The sequence below is a fragment of the Sycon ciliatum genome, chromosome 4, assembly GCF_964019385.1.
Source record: "Sycon ciliatum chromosome 4, ocSycCili1.1, whole genome shotgun sequence".
NCBI classification, from domain to species: domain Eukaryota; kingdom Metazoa; phylum Porifera; class Calcarea; order Leucosolenida; family Sycettidae; genus Sycon; species Sycon ciliatum.
In genome coordinates this window covers 30,207,042-30,229,486 of record NC_088646.1, presented here as the reverse complement: position 1 = coordinate 30,229,486, position 22,445 = coordinate 30,207,042, and the positions used below count along the sequence as shown (strand labels likewise).

Sequence of the window (22,445 nt, the reverse complement as noted above, 5' to 3'; positions counted from 1 at the left end):
CATTTTTGTTGAATGGCATTAAAAACACAAAAAACGGAAAATGAGTGGAGGGGGGGGGGCACTTCACAGGGGAGGGGCGCTGCGCCCCCTACCCTTCTCTGGCTAGAACCCTGATATAATGGTACTGAGGTCCCTATTGGCGACTCAAATCCCCCCGGACTGTTACCTTGGTAATACGTCAGGATTCAGCCATATGGCCATATGGGGATATGGACCATGTGAATGTAGCCTGAGCTACTCACAAAACTAATAAGTAAAACACACCATGTGACACACACCACACACATACACACACACACACCACACGCCGTAGAGCAGAGCCGCCAATGACTGTCGTCCTTGCTCCCCAGCACGGGAATCGCACACTCTCGCACGTTGCCTAAACCTACACATACATGTACAGCGGCCATATGCACCCCGGCCCACCAACCTTCAACAGATGCATATACACAGACACGCACGCACACGCACCGCCAGACCAACCAGTATTCCGGTTTCACGAGCATACGCTGCACCGATCCATTCAGGAAATATTCAGGGATGGAAGATGTAAGGTCTGAATCAATCCTAAAGTACTAGTAGTAGCAGGGATGGTATAATGGTCTAGAGATACAGCGGTGCTGTGGTGCATCTGATCAGTGCCGTCGACGCAACAGGTGGTGCTTGCTCAATCATCACCGAATAGGCTCAGTCCGCCAAATTCGTCATCTGAATCTTCATCGTCGTCGGCAGGTTTTTCGTCCGTTTTCTCCTCCTTTTTCTCGTCTGCTGCAGCAGCAGCCGGTGCAGCTGCTGCAACAGGTCCAGCAGACGCCGATCCGATGTTGCCGATTAGATCCCCGACGTCGCGGCCTTCCAGTGCCTTAGCGAACAGGCCAGCCCAGAATGGCTCGACCTCGACTTTGGCAGCTTGCACCAAAGTCTGGATCTTCTCCGCTGTGATCTCCACGCCATCGTCATTGAGGATCAATGCAGCGTATACACACGCGAGTTCAGCTGATGATGTTGACATTCTTGTAGGCTGTTGTTTCCAACCTTAGCTGCGACAAGTGCAGAGCTCACAAGTAATGTCCGCCTTCTTTGTAGAGAAAGAAGAATAGAAAGGAGAAAGATTGCACAGAACTCAGTCAGAAGTTCGGCAACACACGCATACACTACAGGCTCAGCGCAGATAGCGACATGCGCGGCCGCGCCGCGCCCCACGCGGTTCGGAATCGCCTTGCGCTAGCCACTACTCACTACTCGTACTTACACTTGCTTAGTACTCAGTCTAGTACTACATGTAGCCTAGCCGCGCGCACACGGCACATGCAGGCACTAGTCCAAAATCACGACACAAGAAAAAATTTCATAAAAAAATTCAAACAAGCTAGCTGAGCTTGAATTTTTTTATGAAATTTTTCTTTCCAAACAGCTTGAGAATGCATTAATGAGATACATGCTTGTTGAACAGCTTGTTTGAAAAAATAACAATGTACACTGTATTCAGTAATTGGTTCTGTCACTTCACACTATGAGTATGAGTTGCCGAGTATCTTTATTGCAGCATTTCATAAGGCCTTTGCTACAATACTGTTCGTGTAGGTCTAGTGCAACGATCATGTAGGCCGCGATTTGAAGCTTTTCTAGATGGCCGAGGACCTGGACGATGAACGGTGTGAGCTGTGCAGGTTTCATCCGGCAGAAGGCCTGCGAAAGCATGCATTCACTGCCAGACACAAGAAGTCAGTTCGTGACAGGTTTTTGCCTTTCCTGAAGAAGGTTAGACGTTGTCTTTTGAAATTACTAGAGGGGATGGAATAATGCTGTGATATCGCATTTTCCAGGTTGCATTGGTGAGGGGAAAAAGAGGCGAAAGACTCAACTTGCAATGTTCTTGATTACTGTAGATGAAAACCACTGTACAAAACTAACATAATTCCCAGCGTATAGCTGACCATCGGTATAGTACATCCTACAAATGTTCTATATCTATCACCAAGAGCACATTACCCCCTCCCCTCCCCCCCCCCCCCCCCCCCCTCCCCCAAGAGTGTGGAACTCCAGTATGGGTGCTGTGCTGTCCGAACAGAATTTCAATTTGACGTCATGTTTAATTATGATGCTATGCACACTGTACACGTATTATCAGGCGCATCCTGAACCTGTGGTGGACAAAGCCCCAGCTAGTGCAAAGAAAAAACGTATGATACGGGTATCCCGTGCTAATGTCGTAAATCACTGGTACAAGGAGCATTGCATCATAAAAAGTGACGTCAACTTGACTCTGTCGAGGCAGCAGGGTATGCGGGAGTTGCACACTCTTGAGGGTTTATTTACTCTTGCTGTCACGATTAATTTTCAGAATACACATACAGTTGAACATCGATTATCCGACCACCTCTGGGCAGACAACTGTCAGGCGGTGTTCAGATAAGGCAAATGTTCCGGATAAGAAAAAAGTGTCACTCACACACTTTCAGTGGTTATTACTAGCCGCACGACCTTTTTACTTTTCAAAATTTTCGTATTTTTTGAATGGCTCACTACATGCACAGTGCGTACTCTACGGCACGTGCGCCCAAAAAAACTGTTACGGATAATCGAATGGTCGGATAGTCGATGTGCGGATAATCGATGTTCAACTGTAATGGCAATAAATAAGATAAATTGTGCACTGATAACAACAGCAAAAAATGAAGAAAGTTAAGTTCCATAACGTTTTCTTGTGACTTTCATCAGTGGAACGCCGTCATAAAAATACATAAAAATAAAAAATACATAAAAATGTAATAACTAAAACACACACTTATATACATGTAGCTAATATGGTTTCAGGTTGAAATACAGCAGCCAGCAAGTACAAAAAGCGAAGTTTGCACCTTTGCAATGTGTGAATATAGTGTATGTGAGAAAGGTAGTGGCAGATGAATGTTGCTACAACGGTAATAGCGGAAGGGGAACAACTTGAAAACAGAGCAGAACCGAGGAGAAGCAAGAGACTAGCAGAGGCATGACTGAGACAAGTGGAGAACACAAGGCAAGGAGACACAGGAGGAAGCACAAGCACGGCACAGAACGAATCAAGGAGAGGGAAGCGGTGTCGCGAGGAGATGGAGACTGATGATGACGAATACGAGGACGATGGGATGGACGGCGGCATTGGAGTGGAGGTGGAGGATGAGAGTAGTGATGAGGAGGAATTTGATGTTGACAAGAGGAAGTCTGCAGTGTACAAGCATTTGGTGTCCAGTCCAGAATGTCGTAAGGTGTTTGACGATTCCTGGTTTAGTGTTATTCGTTGCGCACGTTTCTTCAAGCAATTGCAGGTGTTGGAAGCTGTGTATATTCGTACTCGTGACCCTGTGCTATGTAAACAGAAAGAAAACGTTGTGTCACTCACACTCTTCAAGTAATACACACGCACCATTACATTCATTCACACAGTATCACATTCATCTGCCACTACCTTTCTCACATACACTATATTCACACATTGCAAAGGTGCAAACTTCGCTTTTTGTACTTGCTGGCTGCTGTATTTCTACCTGAAACCATATTAGGGCCGGGTTCCACTGCGGCTCCGCTGCTCCGCGACACTTGGCTGCATGCAGCGGAGCATCGCGGTTCCACTGTCGCTCGCCTTTCGCGGTACCGCGGTCGTGGTCCACACTTTTTGATGACGTTTCACCTGCCTGCGCGCGCGCGAAATCAAACAAATCCTTGTGTTCTGGCCTGCGCAACGAATTAAAATTTGAATTTTAAAATTCTGGCGTACAGAACAATGCAAAGTACGGGAAACAGGTCGAGCCGCGACCGCGGCTCGCAGTTTTTGGTCAAGAATCGTAGCAAAAGCTCGTGGTGAGCCACGGACTCGCTGCTCCAGCTCGAGCCGCGGTCACTATGGTAATGATGACGTTTCAAGCCGCGAAAGACGAGCAGCGGGGCAGCGGAGCCGCAGTGGAACCCGGCCCTTAGCCACATGTATATAAGTGTGTGTTTTAGTTATTATATTTTTATGTGACGGCGTTCCACTGATGAAAGTCACAAGAAAACGTTATGGAACTTAACTTTCTTCATTTTTGCTGTTGTTATCAGTGCACAATTTATCTTATTTATTGCCATTTTACGACTATTGTCTCCTCGTCGATTGTTTAGAATACACATAGCATCCTTTTTCATGTAGCACCATAGTAACACACATATAGGCACATGAGTTTGTTTGCCAGAGTCTTTGTGTTTGACTGGGTCTTGTGGTGTCAGTTTCATGGTTCCTGTATGCTGTTTGTAGGCTTTCATTTTATCTGTGATTGTGCCATAGTAGACATGGTTAGCATTTTACCATTCACGCTCACTTCGACCGTCGACCTGTACCGTTTTTTGTGTGTTTTCAAGACATGGTTAGCATTTCGGTTTCTGACACAACGATCGACTTGTGACGTAACTCTAGTTGGAATCTTACCGTTTCATTCTCCCGCTAAACAGAGCTTCCTATCGTCGAAACGATACCAAACCGACGGTATTTTGGGTGTTGGGTACGAGCACCGTTGGATTTAGCGTGAACGGTAAAATGCTAACCATGTCGAATGAGAACTTTGGTAGTGCTTCACCTGTAAGAGCATGTGCCTGTCAGTGGGAGTGAGCCTATCCGAACACAGGCATGTGCGCCTATGTGTGTGTGTTACTAGTAACTTGCTACGGTTCATGTAATAAGCTCTGCAGGTATAAAGTAGAGTAAAGTTCAAGCTGCGTGATGCGTCCTACAAGATTTTATAAAGTTCACACGTTCGCGTTACCACCTGCTACATGTACTGTATAAGTACAAATTTTCGTTTGGAATTCACTTTCGCTATATTCGTCAGGGGCACGAAATAACTAAAGTTTGTACCAAACTTTAAAAGTTTCTTTCTGAACGTTCGGGGTGACAGACCTCGACCAAAAACGAAAGTTAGTACGTAACACGCCTGCTGGTGGAGTGATCTAACGAAAGATTTCGTGAACGAAAATTTGTACTTATACAGTATGCAATTGTGTTGAGAACACAGCAGGTATAGAGAAGGGTAAATAAAGCCTTGCTGCTGTTACTTGGAGCTTCACACGCTGCCGATCATCAGACAGCACTGACTACAATGTCCTAGGATGCGTTTGATATACTGTAAAACGGGTAACTATTGCGACGTAAACATGTTTGCGAATTTTGCGAGAGGCCCCGAATCGCAAACTTTGAACAACGCAAACTCGCGCCATGTAAAGTTCAGTGCAAGGACTGACTCGACTGTGTAGAACGACTGTAGAACGACTCGCAAACATTAAACAGCGCAAACCAGTCTCTATTTGTAAAACGCAAACATTTATTGTCGCAAACGTTACCCGTTTTACAGTAGGCTGCTGCAAGGGTAACTTACTTATAGCGAGTGTATGATGTGCGCCAATAGTTACAAGTATGACGTGCACACATGCGAACTGGGTGGGGTGACATAAGATGACAGGCACCACTAGCACACACTGAAGGACATACCACCACCTCGTCTGCGAGTTGTAGAGGGAGGCGAGATGGAATGAAAGCGATGAGAGGAAAGGAGAGCAGGTGCGTAGCCTGCACGGGGCACGGGGGGGGGGGGGGGGGGGGGGGGGGGGGAGGCGCATGTGCCCCCTAAAAATTTCGACCCAGGTTTAGCATACATTATAATGACCGTGAATGACATGCACCAGCCATCCTACCCATATGCGGCCGTGCACCCTCTAAAAGGGGGACCAGCTACGCCCCTGGAGAAAGGTACATGTATGAGTATGAGTCTATGACCACTGGTCGGCTTAATTTCAATCTTCCAACATCCGATGCATGTAATGTAATCATAGATGTGCACCACCATGTGCTCTTTGACTTCAGCTTGACACAGCCCGGAAAGATTTAAAGAAGCCACACGTTGTGGATGGCGAGATTGCATCCGACGCCTTTTGGTGCCACCCCTGCGCGAGCCGGGTTGAGAAGCATATCACCGACGGAGAGTCCTCCATCGTGAACGGAGGAACATTGGCCCATATGGGCAGGTTAGAGGCATGTCTACTTGTCTAATTGCTGACCAATGTCTAGTCACTGCCCATCACTTTAGGAGCTGCATCTGCACCTTGATACTTGAGGGTAGTGGCATTCCTACTGACGTGGAAAGTCAGTCTGACTGACTCTCCCACGAATTTTAAATTTAAATGTTAATTTTTATGTGTGAAAGATGGGAGCACTCACCAACACAATCCCAGTCAACGTTTCCTGTACAGGGGCAATGTCTTGTTTGCTTGCCCTTGGCTATCCCTACGCAGATCGAATCCTGGTAATATTTGCCTGGTAATATTTGTCTGGTAATATTTGCCTGGTAATATTTGCCTGGTAATACGTAACCTTGGCGACCAGAGAAAGGCTATGCATTGTTATTCACTGCTAATTGTACAGAATCCCTTGCGATAGGGATCGAGCAGTCGTTGTTTTTCATGCAGTATTGCCAGTTGCCAGATGTATTATCCGCACTCGACCCGTGGGCTGTATTCTAATGTATGCGTATACATGTGTCATGCCGGACATACACAATACCGATCTCAAGGCTACAACATATACATTCGCATTGCCGTAGTAACCCCACCAGGTCATCAACCAATATAGTTGATCCAAGTATCCATTCAGCCACACACGCTCACCTTGGTCATTCGAATAAGGTTGAGAGTCACTATGATTCCAGCTCGATTCAAGAGTGAAGGTCGAAGGAAGGTTGGTTCTTTTGATCAGAAGCAGCAGGGGTTATATGATAACAAAAAGGATCGAGTTACACAAAGGAGTAGCAAAGGCGGGAAAACCCAACCAATCAGACCATAGAGAGCTTGTTGCTATGCAGAATTGACCAATGGGAGAAGACAAGGAGAAATGCGTATTATTTATGAATTAACTAAACAGCCAGCGTATACGATAAGACAGTTAGCAGATACAACATCCCGCGGCCCATGCATTGATAAAAGTGACAAGTAGATACAAAAGACAACTGCCGTACAAACGCGCGCTCACGAGGGGAACACGTTCACCCAACATGTAACTAGCACCGGCAGAGTAGTCAGTTCGTCGTACAACCCGGGGAAGTTCGTCGCACAGCCCGGGAGAACCCGTCAGCTGCCGAGGCCGATATGACACATGCAGTAGGTCTGTGCATTTGTATATTTACAGACTACTGACCAATCATTTCTCAATGTGCAATCATGTTTGGGATAATACTTGGGGATGCATTGTGCACTACTGAACACAGTTAATTGGTGATTGATTTAACGCTTGCTGCCTTCTGCTCGTCTTTGCAGTGACGACCATGCCAAGAACTCAAAGACCTTTTGCCAGCGTCATGGTGTGTTTGTGGTTGAGAAAGCTGCCCTGTCAAAGCTCATTCTGGAGAATTCGCTGTTAGTCAGGTAAGATATTATCGCAGTTATAGGCTCCAGTAGATGAGACCCGCCACCAAAGTGGCCAAAGACCGAAAATCCCATTTGCTGAATCCATGCCACTGCTTTAGGAGCTACATTTGCGCCTTGATCCTTGAGGGTGGTGGCGTTCCCACAGATGCTAAAAACTCGACGTCTAAAGTCTCACACGAACCGTGATGTTTTTTCAATTTGTTTTTGCTCTAGTAGATGCAATGCATCCTGCGCGGGGGGGGGGGGCTAAGTCAAATCATGCATTGTACAGTGGCGCTGTTGATTTGGAAAGGGAGCAGCCGAAACTTGAAGGCGGGCAAAGCGCCACGCTTACAATCCTGACGTCTAGTGAACAACAAGAAAGCATTTTGTTAATATCAGTCAGGGCATACAACTCAGAGAGCTGTAACTGTGCGAAACACTATTACACAGCTGCATGAATGTGTGTACAGACATTTAACTGTGCGAAACACTATTACACAGCTGCATGAATGTGTGTACAGACATTTAACTGTGCGAAACACTATTACACAGCTGCATGAATGTGTGTACAGACATTTAACTGTGCGAAACACTATTACACAGCTGCATGAATGTGTGTACAGACATTTAACTGTGCGAAACACTATTACACAGCTGCATGAATGTGTGTACAGACATTTAACTGTGCGAAACACTATTACACAGCTGCATGAATGTGTGTACAGACATTTAACTGTGCGAAACACTATTACACAGCTGCATGAATGTGTGTACAGACATTTAACTGTGCGAAACACTATCACACAGCTGCATGAATGTGTGTACAGACATTTAACTGTGCGAAACACTATCACACAGCTGCATGAATGTGTGTACAGACATTTAACTGTGCGAAACACTATTACACAGCTGCATGAATGTGTGTACAGACATTTAACTGTGCGAAACACTATTACACAGCTGCATGAATGTGTGTACAGACATTTAACTGTGCGAAACACTATTACACAGCTGCATGAATGTGTGTGTACAGACATTTAACTGTGCGAAACACTATTACACAGCTGCATGAATGTGTGTACAGACATTTAACTGTGCGAAACACTATCACACAGCTGCATGAATGTGTGTACAGACATTTAACTGTGCGAAACACTATCACACAGCTGCATGAATGTGTGTACAGACATTTAACTGTGCGAAACACTATTACACAGCTGCATGAATGTGTGTACAGACATTTAACTGTGCGAAACGCTATTCACAGCTGCATGAATGTGTGTACAGACATTTAACTGTGCGAAACGCTATTCACAGCTGCATGAATGTGTGTACAGACATTTAACTGTGCGAAACACTATTACACAGCTGCATGAATGTGTGTGTACAGACATTTAACTGTGCGAAACACTATCACACAGCTGCATGAATGTGTGTGTACAGACATTTAACTGTGCGAAACACTATCACACAGCTGCATGAATGTGTGTACAGACATTTAACTGTGCGAAACACTATTACACAGCTGCATGAATGTGTGTACAGACATTTAACTGTGCGAAACACTATCACACAGCTGCATGAATGTGTGTACAGACATTTAACTGTGCGAAACGCTATCACACAGCTGCATGAATGTGTGTACAGACATTTAACTGTGCGAAACACTATCACACAGCTGCATGAATGTGTGTACAGACATTTAACTGTGCGAAACGCTATCACACAGCTGCATGAATGTGTGTACAGACATTTAACTGTGCGAAACGCTATCACACAGCTGCATGAATGTGTGTACAGACATTTAACTGTGCGAAACACTATCACACAGCTGCATGAATGTGTGTACAGACATTTAACTGTGCGAAACGCTATTCACAGCTGCATGAATGTGTGTACAGACATTTAACTGTGCGAAACACTATTACACAGCTGCATGAATGTGTGTACAGACATTTAACTGTGCGAAACACTATTACACAGCTGCATGAATGTGTGTACAGACATTTAACTGTGCGAAACACTATTACACAGCTGCATGAATGTGTGTACAGACATTTAACTGTGCGAAACACTATTACACAGCTGCATGAATGTGTGTACAGACATTTAACTGTGCGAAACACTATTACACAGCTGCATGAATGTGTGTGTACAGACATTTAACTGTGCGAAACACTATTACACAGCTGCATGAATGTGTGTACAGACATTTAACTGTGCGAAACACTATTACACAGCTGCATGAATGTGTGTGTACAGACATTTAACTGTGCGAAACACTATTACACAGCTGCATGAATGTGTGTACAGACATTTAACTGTGCGAAACACTATCACACAGCTGCATGAATGTGTGTACAGACATTTAACTGTGCGAAACGCTATTCACAGCTGCATGAATGTGTGTACAGACATTTAACTGTGCGAAACACTATCACACAGCTGCATGAATGTGTGTACAGACATTTAACTGTGCGAAACGCTATTCACAGCTGCATGAATGTGTGTACAGACATTTAACTGTGCGAAACACTATTCACAGCTGCATGAATGTGTGTACAGACATTTAACTGTGCGAAACGCTATTCACAGCTGCATGAATGTGTGTACAGACATTTAACTGTGCGAAACACTATTACACAGCTGCATGAATGTGTGTACAGACATTTAACTGTGCGAAACACTATTCACAGCTGTATGAATGTGTGTACAGACATTTAACTGTGCGAAACGCTATTCACAGCTGCATGAATGTGTGTACAGACATTTAACTGTGCGAAACGCTATTACACAGCTGCATGAATGTGTGTACAGACATTTAACTGTGCGAAACACTATTACACAGCTGCATGAATGTGTGTACAGACATTTAACTGTGCGAAACACTATCACACAGCTGCATGAATGTGTGTACAGACATTTAACTGTGCGAAACACTATTACACAGCTGCATGAATGTGTGTACAGACATTTAACTGTGCGAAACACTATTACACAGCTGCATGAATGTGTGTACAGACATTTAACTGTGCGAAACACTATCACACAGCTGTATGAATGTGTGTACAGACATTTAACTGTGCGAAACACTATCACACAGCTGTATGAATGTGTGTACAGACATTTAACTGTGCGAAACACTATCACACAGCTGCATGAATGTGTGTACAGACATTTAACTGTGCGAAACACTATCACACAGCTGTATGAATGTGTGTACAGACATTTAACTGTGCGAAACACTATCACACAGCTGTATGAATGTGTGTACAGACATTTAACTGTGCGAAACACTATCACACAGCTGCATGAATGTGTGTACAGACATTTAACTGTGCGAAACACTATCACACAGCTGCATGAATGTGTGTACAGACATTTGTATGCTTGTGTGCGTATGCGTGCGTTTGTGTGCGTATGTATTCCTTCATCTCTTTCAGCTATCTTGAGCTTGTAAGGGAGGCTACAGAGAAGTTGCAGCACGATGATGTTCGCAGCAAGGTACACTGGTTCTGTTTTGCACCTTCCTATGACGAGATGCTTTCCTGTACTAGTATCAGATTCTGTTCATGCCCGAATTGCATTGCCCTGTAGCCACACTCATTGCACCGAGTGACATTGTGTGTGCTCGGACCGCATGAGATATTCTTTGTAGTGGTGCTGGAGGACGTTTCTTTACCATCATCTGATGTGTGTGTGTGCGTGCATGCGTGCGTGCGTGCGTTTGCGTGTCGATTTTGCTATTTTTTACTTTGTGTTGTCAGGAAGCGCAGTACATCACCAGTCAGGAGAAAATATGGCAGGATGCCTCTAAAATGCAGGCACGTTGTTCCAAGGAAGACAGTATCCACATTAATGTGTTGTGTGCCGCGTTATTGTTGGGCAACTGTGGTGATATCATGATGCTACTGCTGCCTGTGTGCACCTTGGTTTACTGTCATGAAGTATGGGCGTGTGCTTGCAGAGCTAAGCCATTCCTAAATGGCTCGTGCTAGCTCTATATGACGTACTGCATGTGTCAGTGTATCAGGTCTAGCTTTTCACAGTGGAGAGGGCAGTGCATGGTTTCTGTTGTAAAGCCATGGCTGATCACCTGGTACGATACACATAGACGTATTTTATTAATTTTGTTCGGAGCGAAACTCACCTAGCCTGAGTCTTGTGCGGAAGGGCAGAATATATAATCGAAATTTTCACCAAGGACATGCATGATACAGTAAGACCAGAGAACTAGATAGAATGCAGTAGCACAACTTTACAAGGCCTTTGAAATTGTCCTGGGTGAATTTGACGAGCCCAGGGATGTGAAGTGCGTGTCATGTTTTCCAGTGATGCTGAGCCTCCAGGCACTGATCAGTGATCAGTGATCACCTTCTAGACATCAGGACATGCACACAGTGATAACAGGTCTTATTCCTTGACACAGCATAGCCCTTTGTGGTGTCATCCACAGGCACTGCTGGCGTTGGTGCCTGGCTGAAACCCTCCTGTGTCGGGCTATTTGACACCAGGACAGCTGATGGTTTGGCTCATCATCGTCCTTGCTTACACGTGTCTGTGTTGCTCCGGTTCTTGTATTTAGCAGCCAACAGCAGCATTGTGTAACCCCATGGCAGCAGAGTATACGATGGCGCAGCCAGCCTACCGTACAGTGACAAACTCGTTTGGAATCCTGCAGAACCCAACTGGATGGTCAGTTGTGGAGCCTTGTGTGCTTCACGAAATGCTAGCGACTCTCTGCGTGCGTGTGTTTGTGTTTGTAGATGTGTGTGTGTGTGTGTGTGTGCGCGCGCGTGTGTGCGTGCGTGCGTGCGTGTGTGTGCGTGTGCGTTTGTAGATGTGTGCGTGTGTGTTGTGTTGTGTGTGTGTGTGTGTGTGTGTGTGTATGTGTGTCAAACCTATTTGATCGTTCATCTTGTTGGAGGTCTCAATTTGTTGACAATAATTGTATTGTCCTATTTGCAACACGTACACGCACAGGTAGTTCTTGAGGAGTGGAATAATTTTCGTTCAGATATTGGCTGTTTCCCGGTGGATGCAAGTACATTATACAATATTTGAGAGTTATTCGCCGGTTCATGTTCTGCTCTGTCATAATTCCAACAGGCATGATGGGCAGCGTGTATGGGGCGGTGGAATAGTCAAGTATCCGTAAGTTGCTTCGTGTACTTCGAAGTGTAACCTTGCCGGGATTGCTGTGACTGACTTTAGGCTTGTGTTACTCGTTACATTGTAACTTCGGTGAACTACACTGTAGTTTCCCTTGTCAACTACCAATACAATCATGTAGTTGGGGACTTTCCCTTGCCAACCACCAATACATGTAGGGATTGCTATTGTGCTTCTCTTAGGCCCTCTTCAGACTAGGTACAAAACAGCCTATAAGTCACATTTACATAGAAGTTTCCAGGACAACAACAAGAATCTGGCGGGAAGCCTAAAAAGCTGCCCAATCCTTTCAGGCAGGGTGCCAACCCTTGTACAAGGCAACTTTCCTGCATTTATCGTACTTTCACCAGGCAGTTGTACGAACTTTGTACCCGGGTACGACTGTCCGCTGCTTTCACACATCCCAGGCCCCTTGCGCAATTTCGTAGGGTCAAAGGTTGCCTGTATATTGCATGTAAAATGTGTAGTCTGAAAGCAGGCATGGAAAAATGTTGCCTTTTAGGTTTTATGTGATTTTGTACTGGATGTTCTATGTACGTAGTCTGATGAGGGCCTTACTAGTAGTACTTTGAAGTAATCAGCGAGAGTCCGGCTGCGTAGCATTTTCCTATTGGCAGTCAATTCAGTTTGGCTCTCGACTAGACTTGTTGCTACGTGTACTGTGTTTTGTATTTTGACTTTGTGGGCATTTGTATCATTTGATGGCACTCGAGTATAAGCACTCATCAGTACAGTCTTGGACTTGTAAGTATTTTATGTGTGTGTGTCTTTGTCCTTGTCCTCTGTTTCCACCAGACCTGGTTCTGATCAGCTTCTGCAATGGTCTGTGGATCGCCGCCAGCCTACTGTGACGCACGGCGTAGCATCGTCCTGTAGATCTATGCCACCACCCATCCAACAACCAGGTACAGAGACAGCACAAGCAAGTTCTGGGTGCAAAGTATTTCCTTTCTTCCTCGCGCAGTATTTGAACGTTCCTGCTTGCAACAAACACCATTTAGATTGGCTTTCAGCGAAATGTTGTCCAGGGCACTGGTTTATCCAGATTTGTCGGCACGAGCCCTGCCGATTAACGAAAAGTTCATTTTTGGGTTTTTAGGATGCTCGTAGTGGGCATTATCTTGTCGTCGCTGTGCCACTATATTCACATACTGTTTTCCCGCTGCTGTATCTTGTTGCTTCCGTTTGATTGCTGCAGAGGCGGGTGGCGACGGGGAAATCGGAGTGGCGTCTGGCATGACACGTATTGCCAAGCCTGTAAGCAATGCAGTACAATGCACTGCAGCGCACTGCAATGCACCATGGCATGACAGGATTAGTCCCGAGCGTGCACACACACACACACACACACACACACACACACACACACACACACACACACATACACACACGCACGCACACACACACACACACACACACACACACACACACTCACACACGCGCGCACACACACACACCATTGACACGCACACACTACATTTGAAGAAACTTTTACCAACTGAGCCGTTGGTTGGCTTGGCTGGCTACTATCTTGATGGACTTCATTCTCCGAAATGTTGCTTGATACTCTGTGTTATTCTTACTGCCCCTTTTTCTGCCTTGCTTTATCCTCTACTGCAGGTTGTAAAAGGTTTGAAAGGCAATGTCCACACCGGTAAGGCTCCTAGAGTGTCTCATATATGCTGCCGGCTTCCCACTGTATTGGCATGTCTTCCTTGGTCTCTGTCTTCCCATTCCGTTCTCTGCTAGACGGTGTACTTCAGTATAAATACTTCTTTTTCAAGTATTACATGTCCTGTTATCTTCTTTTTAATGGGAGATGAACATTTTTCATGGATATGATCAAAAGGCAGAAGCAATTTAGATGTTTAGCTCATAGCATGAGTTTGCGGCTGATCACATCCTATTGCGTCTCAGCAGCGTTTTAAGAAATGCTCACCGCACTCGTAGCTCAATCAATTTCCTGCGGGTGGCATATCTGCAGGGGACAAAATCGACTTCTTGCAATTGTTTTTTTTTCAGGTGCTACACCACCCTGGCTTCTTCCAGACAATTTGGATTCATCTTCTGCGGTACGTACAAGTTTCCACAACAGCAATGCACTGCGTTAGTACAAACCTGGCACGCTCTGCCTGTATGCTTTGTCCTTCTTGGAGTAGTAGCTCCTCAACCCTTGTCTGCCAGAGTGTTCAGCTACAGCTGTACGCTACTACCCGCTGCGTACATTTCTGCCACGGCGAACTGCTTCGTAGTACACTCAAACGCCTCTTATCCGGACGCCTCAGATACGGGCACCTTCAGCTTAGTTCCTATAGCACAGATGCTTCGAATTTTGGGGGTTTTGAACTTTTTCCGTATGTGGAAGTGCTTGTTTTTCACTGCCAACTTATGTAATCAACACGATTTATCAATGGTTTCCTTTTGTATTCTGAACATGTGCAATACATTCCAAATAAACTTATTCAAAAAAATGATAATTATGATACATGGTAGATGAGTTATCCTGAGATACGGGCAAATCTGAGATACGGGCAGTGCCCGGTCCCAAGGTGCCCGGGTAAGAGACGTCCGAGTGTAATATGTTTTTCTTCGTAACAGACGAAACCACGCGATGCTTGCGCGCTGGTCCGAAGAGAAACGTATTAAATTGTGTGCTAATATGAATGGAAGGACCAAATGAACCTGGCATGAACTATTAGTGCTTAGTGCCGAACTATTCTTCCTGATGTATGTAATCAAGCACGCTCAGGGGGTCATGATGGCTGAATCTTGCCCGAGCCTGCAGCCCAAAGGCCGTAGGCCCGAGGGCTGCAGGCAAGGTCAAGATTCAGCCATCATGACAGACAGAGCGTGCTTGATTTGATTTCTTACAGCGCGAAGCAACATATTAGGGAAGGTCAAAAGTGGAAAGGTCGAAAAATTATTCTCGAAATGACGTCAAACGGTCCTGATGGCCTGATTATGCCCGCGGCGGGAAGATCGCCTATTGGCCATGGCCCCGGCAACGATCACGTGTCATGTAAGAATTACACATACAGCAATGCTCTATGCATAGTGCCAAGAGTAGATCAACAAGATTGTGCAACTCCGCATCTCTTCTGCACAAGCAGATACCCCGGCCCACGGCGGAAATTATTATTGACGTCATCTTTTTCAGAAACACGCGCATTTTTCCGCAGAGAAGTGTGAGAGCACGGACTGGGCACCGACCTAGTATTGTAAAACCTGGCCAAATGCACGAGGCAAAACTTCCCTAAAAGACTCGCGGCGCGTGCGTCGTAGAAAAGATTACGTCGACAAGAAATTCCGCGTGGGCGAACCCATCCGCAAGTTGCACACTCTTGTTTATCTACTCTTGATAGTGCTGTGCTTAGGTTTCGCTCAGACTATGTGTGCATGCGCCAGAACTTGATTTCGGGAGCGTAATATCAAGCGTTGACAGGGTAGGAGAATGCTGTTCAAGGAGTACTTCTGATTTGGGGAACGTATCCTCGGCCTCGGCGTGTAACTACTGTGGTACCTGTACTGTGTGTTGTAGGCTGGAGATGCTGCGCAGGCTACGGCGATTGGCCCCTCATTGGAGGACTTTCAGCAGCATGGTATGTGGCTTGCAAGTTGCAGTTCTCCCTTGGTGTTTGGTTTAGAATAGAAGTAGGTCTCTTATTGACAGTTTTCTGGCAAGTTTTGCAACCTGTTCATTTAGTTTTCAGGCAACCGATCATGTCCCTTGTAGATAGGACAAGATTTTTTCACATGATGGTTAGCTTTGCTGTGTGAGTACTTTTATTTCACTGACATGCATTATCATGCTCTCTCTCTCTCTCTCTCTCTCTCTCTCTCTCTCTCTCTCTCTCTCTCTCTCTCTCTCTCTCTCACACACACACACACACACACACACACGCACACGCACACATACCTTGCTTGTTGTAGCGTACCGCCAGCAGTTTGCAAGCAGCAACCCTAAGCGCGTTGGTGCCGATCATGTGAATGCCATGATTCGCCAAGGTATGCCCAGTGCCGCAGCGGGTGGCATTGCATCTGGCTCCGAAGCTAATGACCCTTTGTGGTAAGTGGTATTGCTGTATCCTCTTGCTTGGTGCAGGTTGCTTATACAACCATGTAGATAGAGACTCAGAGAGAAACAGGTTCTCTTGCCTCGAGTAATTGTCAGTGTTGGGTCCTCGGTAGTCCAGAAGAGAGGACCCACCTTTTAATAATAATTATACTGCTCCCAAAAATGCATGTACAATAAGTTCCTTAAAATACCATTAGGTTGCGAGTTCAGAAGGGCACTGTACCATAGTAGTGTTACCGTAGTACTTGTAGTATAGTCGGTAAACCCTGTGTGTTGCAGCTATCTCTTAATTTGCTGGGCAAAAGTCCTATATATAGGATTTGAAAATGCGTGACCTTTATGCCGTTGTTATTGGTCATCATGAGTCATTCATGACTCATAATAAGAGCATAATGGTTTTATTAGAAGCTGTAAATATGTTTGAGGCATGAATGTTTACTTTTTCTGATTCATAGGACATCATGAATACCCATTTTGAGCAAGGATTGGAATTTTGAGCAGCATTGTTCAGCTGGTGTCATGGGAAGGACTGAAGCAGTGAATGTGCAAAAGAACATAACAGGTGTGGCACGGGGTGGTTTCATGACGACATATCGCACATGCCGTCGTGAAACTACCAATTTTAAGGATAAACAAGGTCCAGTAAAATCTCAAATCCTATATATAGGGTTCAAAAAATAGGGCACAGGCCTTAGAAATATTGCGCAAGGAGATGAGCCTTAGATGTTAGTATTTGAAAAATATATCTTATTCAACTCTCCATATCGACTAAGACCTAACGCGGAAGAATTGGTCACATACGTTTCCCTATGCTCATGCCACACCCATTTTGAGTTGAAAAATATGACCAAAATCCTATATATAGGATTTAGCAAATTAAGAGATAGTCACTGAGATTAGTAGTACTGTACCATCACCACCACTGATGCAGGCCATAGTCTAAATTTTGAAGGGATGGGCCCAGGCCTCCATGCTTGTGTGTTTCATACCGTTATCCCTGGGTATTGACGGTACCCCTGCCTTGAAAGTTTGATGTCCTGTTCAACTTTATAGCTGTGCACTCTCTCTCTCTCTCTCTCTCTCTCTCTCTCTCTCTCCCTCTCTCTCTTTCTCTATCTATCTATCTCTGTCTCTCTCTCTCTATCTCTCTCTGTCTCTCTCTGTCTCTCTGTCTCTCTCTCTCTCTCTCTCTCTCTGTCTCTCTCTCTCTCTCTCTCTTCTCTCTCTCTCTCTCTCTCTCTCTCTCTCTCTCTCTCTCTCTCTCTCTCTCTCTCTCTCTCTCTCTCTCTCTCTCTTGGAGGCGAAATGTCACATAACTGCCTATTAACTGGCAGGGTTGTAAGCCTCAGTGCAGATGTCCAGCCTATTTCTCAATAGAAAAGCAGCTTATACCCCAGAAATCACGCTGTCTGGTGGTAACTGGTCTGCTTTGCCTGAAATAAAAAGGAAAATGAAGCATTGCTTGTTGTTTGACTTCAGGCTGCCGAATTTTGGACGTGTGTACAACCATGGGGCTCGCTCAGACACAAAGTAAGTTTTTCTTCGGTTGTTGCCATGTTTTCGAGGCTGGCTACTAGTCTGTAGTTGTACGTGCATGCTTGCATGCTTGCATTGGCATAGCTGTCATTTCTCTGCTACTGCTGCTGCTGTAGCATTGCATGTTCTCTTGTTCTCTGGTCTCTTGCGTTTGATTTGTCATGAGCACCGACCACACTGCTCCTGCCATTTGAGATGTGAGTGGTCCTGGCTGCCATGCACCCTTATGCATATACCTTTACCATTGGGCTTCATCCCTGACTGTTTCGACATGGATGATAAACCGCCACAATGGTATGCGCTGACCAGCTGCCAGAAATGTTAGGTGATGATGTGTAAATGTCTGCTGCGGCTCCTATGTACAACACCAGAGTAGCGGTATATCGTGTCTTCAACGTATGTGTCCCATCGCAATCTGGCATGGTGTCGTGCTCGTGTTCCTTCAGGAGGGAATTCTACAAGGAATTACAGCATCGGCAACAACGTAAAGGGAGTAGAAAGAGAAGACACCGGGATTGACATGCCGTTGAGCTGACCCTGTGTCGACTCTCTTCCTGCTCGTCTTGACCGTTTTGTTTGCATAATTATGATAGTATGCTTATATGACCTAGTGGACCCCAACAGCTGATATGACAGAAAGTACTTCACCCACCTCCTGTGCCAAACTGTACAAGCTACTGCAGGGTTTTTAGCTTCTTTTTAACCACGCATTGATGTTGGGTAATTGAGTTCAGCGTAATCTACGATTGATAACAGACATATACTTCAAAGCGCTTATATCAGGATCATGATAAATTGATGCCATTCCCCTCCCCCATTGAGTCTGTAGGCCTTCTTGAGTCCTGGCACAGCTTGTTTATCATTGTACCAGGTTTTCACTTCCTGAAAAGGTTACTGGAATGTGTTCACCATTTCCCTGAGTCTCTTTGCTTGTATATCTTGCTGAGAATTAAAAAGTGTTCTCTCTGGTATTAATTTGAGAGATTGATCAGTCAGTATTAGTTTATAATACTGTGGTCTTTTTTTACTTGTAGTTTAATACAGTGGTGAGTGAGAGTGTAGCTGACTTCCCAGAGTGGCATGATGCAATCCCTCTTTCAATAATTTGTAGCATTACTGATGTCTCACTTCCTGAACCTTGTGTTTCAATGACTTTAATTAAGTTGTATTTTGGCTTCAACGGTGTCTACGTTTTGTAAAACAATCATGGCCATTATAGTATTGTGCATATTCAAACAGCTGAGATGCATGCAGGCTTTAATCGATGTAAATAAATCGTTCAGTCGAAAAACGCTTCTTGGAGGATAGCATTGAGTCAAATTAATGATTGAGGCTTAGGTATGGGCTAGCAAGGCATATGTGGCAAACTATGGAATACTTCAAGTACATGTACATTGCATGCTATCAACACAAACAACTTATTTTGCAACTGTAGTCGCAAGGCACCAGGCAAAATAATTCAACGAAGTAAACAATGTGTGCAAAGGTCAGCAAATTAGAAGAAATCAAGTGCATAATTATAGTATCATATCTTTAAACTTTTTGCCAAACTGTCCGTGGTATGCTAAAAGTCCAATGCCTGGCATCGGTAGGGCTATCTTCTATGCTGCACTTAATTGTGTTGTTCAATCCACTTCCTCCACGTTCGGACCTTGGGTGGATGGTTCTTTACCGTTGTTGTCTGCTCCGCCATGCAGTTTGGCCATGATTGGGGAGCACAGCTGCTGCAAGTCACTCATCCGATGCTCAATCTCCTCTTTCTCCGCCAGCTGATTCTTCTCTAGCCAGTCAAGAGCGTCTTGTGTTGCACTCGTTACCTTCTTCACTTCATCAGCACTCAGTTTGGAAGCACTGTCCGACATTGCTGAGCGAACGTTGAAAGCATAGCTCTCCAGCTGATTGCGAGCAGCCACACGCTCCCTCTGCGCATCATCGGCTTGCTGGAACTGCTCTGCTTCCGCTACCATTCTCTCGATGTCGGCCTTGCTCAGGCGACCCTTCTCATTGGTAATGCAGATGTCACTTGATCGGCCGCTGCTCTGGTCTTTAGCTGTGACATGCAGGATTCCGTTGGCGTCAATGTCAAAGCTAACGTCGATCTTCGGCACACCGCGGGGTGCAGGTGGGATGCCAGTCAGCTCGAAGCGGCCCAGCAGGTGGTTGTCCTTGGTCATGGCCCGTTCACCTTCGTACACCTGCACGGTGACGGCGGGCTGGCTGTCGGCGTACGTTGTGAACGTCTCACTCGCCCGAGTCGGAACCGTGGTGTTGCGCTTGATCAGCGTGGTCATAACACCTCCGGCCGTCTCGATTCCAAGCGACAATGGTGCCACATCAACCAGGACCACCGAGTCCACACGTTCATCTCTCACGCCAGACAGGATGGCGGCTTGAACAGCAGCACCGTAGGCGACGGCTTCATCCGGGTTGATTCCCTTGTTCAGCTCCTTGCCATTGAAGTAGTCACGAAGCAATTTCTGGACCTTGGGAATGCGCGTTGAGCCACCGACCAATACGACTTCATGGATGTCGGATTTGCTCATCCTGGCATCATTCAGTGCTCTCTCGACTGGATCCAGGGTTGAACGGAAAAGGTCAGCACACAGCTCCTCGAACCTTGCACGGGTTATTCTGCTGTAGAAGTCTATGCCACGGTAGAGCGAGTCTATCTCCAGAGAGGCATCAGTGCTGCTTGACAGAGTTCGCTTGGCTCGCTCACATGCCGTTCGTAGTCGGCGCAGGGCACGTGCATCGCTGGACAAGTCTTGCTTGTGCTTGCGCTTGAACTCGGCCACGAAATGATCCACCAGCCTGTTGTCAAAGTCCTCACCACCCAGGTGTGTGTCACCAGCCGTCGATTTGACTGCAAACAGCCCGCCGTCGATGGATAGAACTGACACATCAAACGTACCACCGCCAAGATCATACACCAGCACGTTCTGCTCGGCATTATCTTGCTTGTCGAGGCCGTACGCCAGTGCAGCGGCTGTAGGCTCGTTGATAATGCGCAGGACATTCAGGCCGGCAATGCGGCCGGCGTCCTTCGTCGCCTGGCGCTGCGAGTCGTTGAAGTACGCTGGCACGGTGATCACTGCATCTGTCACACCACTTCCGAGGTACGCCTCCGCAGTCTCCTTCATCTTACTCAGCACCATAGAGCTCACTTCCTCCGGTGACAGAACTTTGGTCTCTCCCTGATGCTCTACTTGCAGCTTGGGCTGGCCATTGGCATTGACTACTTGGAATGGCCAATGCTTCATGTCCTTCTGAACGGCAGCATCGGTGAATTGACGTCCAATCAGCCGCTTGGCATCGAAAATTGTATTTTTGGGATTGCGAGCTACTTGGTCCTTGGCTGGGTCGCCAATCAAACGCTCCGTGTCCGAAAAGGCAACATAGCTGGGTGTGGTGCGATTGCCCTGGCTGTTCGCCAGGATCTCCACCTTGCCGTGCTCATAGACACCGACACACGAGTACGTCGTGCCCAGGTCGATTCCGATTGCAGTCTTGGGCTTCATCTTGGAGCTGAATCACGTTCACTGGTAGATTCAAACAACTGTCACTGACTTACAAAAAGTGTAGTAAGTTACGACACCGCCACCGCCTAGTCACACTATACAGTCTACTATCCGAGTCAGACAATGCTGTTCGCTGCCAAATCCACTAGCCACTGACGGTATCAACCAGCGTCATCGAAGTCCCTAAACTGTCTTCCTCTTGCACCTGTCCACCACACTTCTTCCAAGCTTCGAGCTATAATCTGTGGCTGTTCCCAAGTCATAGCTGCCTTTATAGTACACTAGATAGCAATTCCTGAGAGGACGAGAAACTAACTTCGTCGTCGAGACTTCTGCTCGAGAAAAAAAGTGGCATCAAGAACCAGTTCGTAAGTTAGAGAAGTTTCTGGAAAATGTATGATTCGCAACATTGTTGGAACAGCACAGCAGCAGTCTAGGCTGTCTTGGAAAGAGTCGACTGAAGCACGACTGAACGGGGCGATGTCTGTCCAAGGACGGTAGTTCTGTCAAGATGATTCGTTCAGTTTCTGGATTGTTCCCGACATTGGCGACAGCACAACAGTCAACACACACGCACCCGGGATTGTATGGGGAATCCCCTCTTCGGGCACCATGCCTGCTGGCCTGGCGCCGGCCTGCACTGCGCACTGCGCAGCTGCATACCGTGCAGTGATGTCATTTCCTCTGATCTGATGCCATGACGTGACATCTTTTTTGAATGTCCTTTTGCCGCTCAC

The 22,445-nt window shown here is 46.1% G+C and overlaps 3 protein-coding genes across 4 annotated transcripts; 1 reads left to right on the top strand and 2 right to left on the bottom strand.

Moving 5' to 3' along the window:
- Positions 1 to 494: 494 nt before the first annotated feature.
- On the bottom strand, positions 495 to 1,124 carry LOC135815548 (uncharacterized). Its single transcript, XM_065328862.1, has one exon. The coding sequence runs from the start codon at positions 1,010 to 1,012 to the stop codon at positions 668 to 670; it is 345 nt and encodes a 114-aa protein (XP_065184934.1). The 5' UTR covers positions 1,013 to 1,124; the 3' UTR covers positions 495 to 667.
- Positions 1,125 to 1,462: 338 nt separating this feature from the next.
- Positions 1,463 to 19,394, top strand: LOC135815542 (centrosomal AT-AC splicing factor-like). 2 transcript variants are annotated; one of them, XM_065328860.1, is made up of 15 exons: positions 1,463 to 1,761; positions 5,870 to 6,030; positions 7,315 to 7,422; positions 10,851 to 10,911; positions 11,175 to 11,231; positions 11,996 to 12,102; positions 12,517 to 12,561; positions 13,375 to 13,484; positions 13,778 to 13,836; positions 14,200 to 14,233; positions 14,602 to 14,651; positions 16,118 to 16,178; positions 16,510 to 16,645; positions 18,134 to 18,184; positions 18,637 to 19,394. In XM_065328860.1, exons 1-15 carry the CDS (start codon positions 1,630 to 1,632, stop codon positions 18,707 to 18,709), a joined length of 1,245 nt encoding a protein of 414 aa, XP_065184932.1. In that variant the 5' UTR covers positions 1,463 to 1,629; the 3' UTR covers positions 18,710 to 19,394. The 2 variants fall into 2 exon arrangements, with proteins under 2 accessions (XP_065184932.1, XP_065184931.1); XM_065328859.1 differs by having other exon boundaries at positions 11,993 to 12,102.
- LOC135815540 (heat shock cognate 71 kDa protein-like) lies at positions 19,329 to 22,127 on the bottom strand. The gene has a single exon (XM_065328856.1). It carries the CDS (start codon positions 21,706 to 21,708, stop codon positions 19,816 to 19,818), a length of 1,893 nt encoding a protein of 630 aa, XP_065184928.1. The 5' UTR covers positions 21,709 to 22,127; the 3' UTR covers positions 19,329 to 19,815.
- Positions 22,128 to 22,445: the final 318 nt, after the last annotated feature.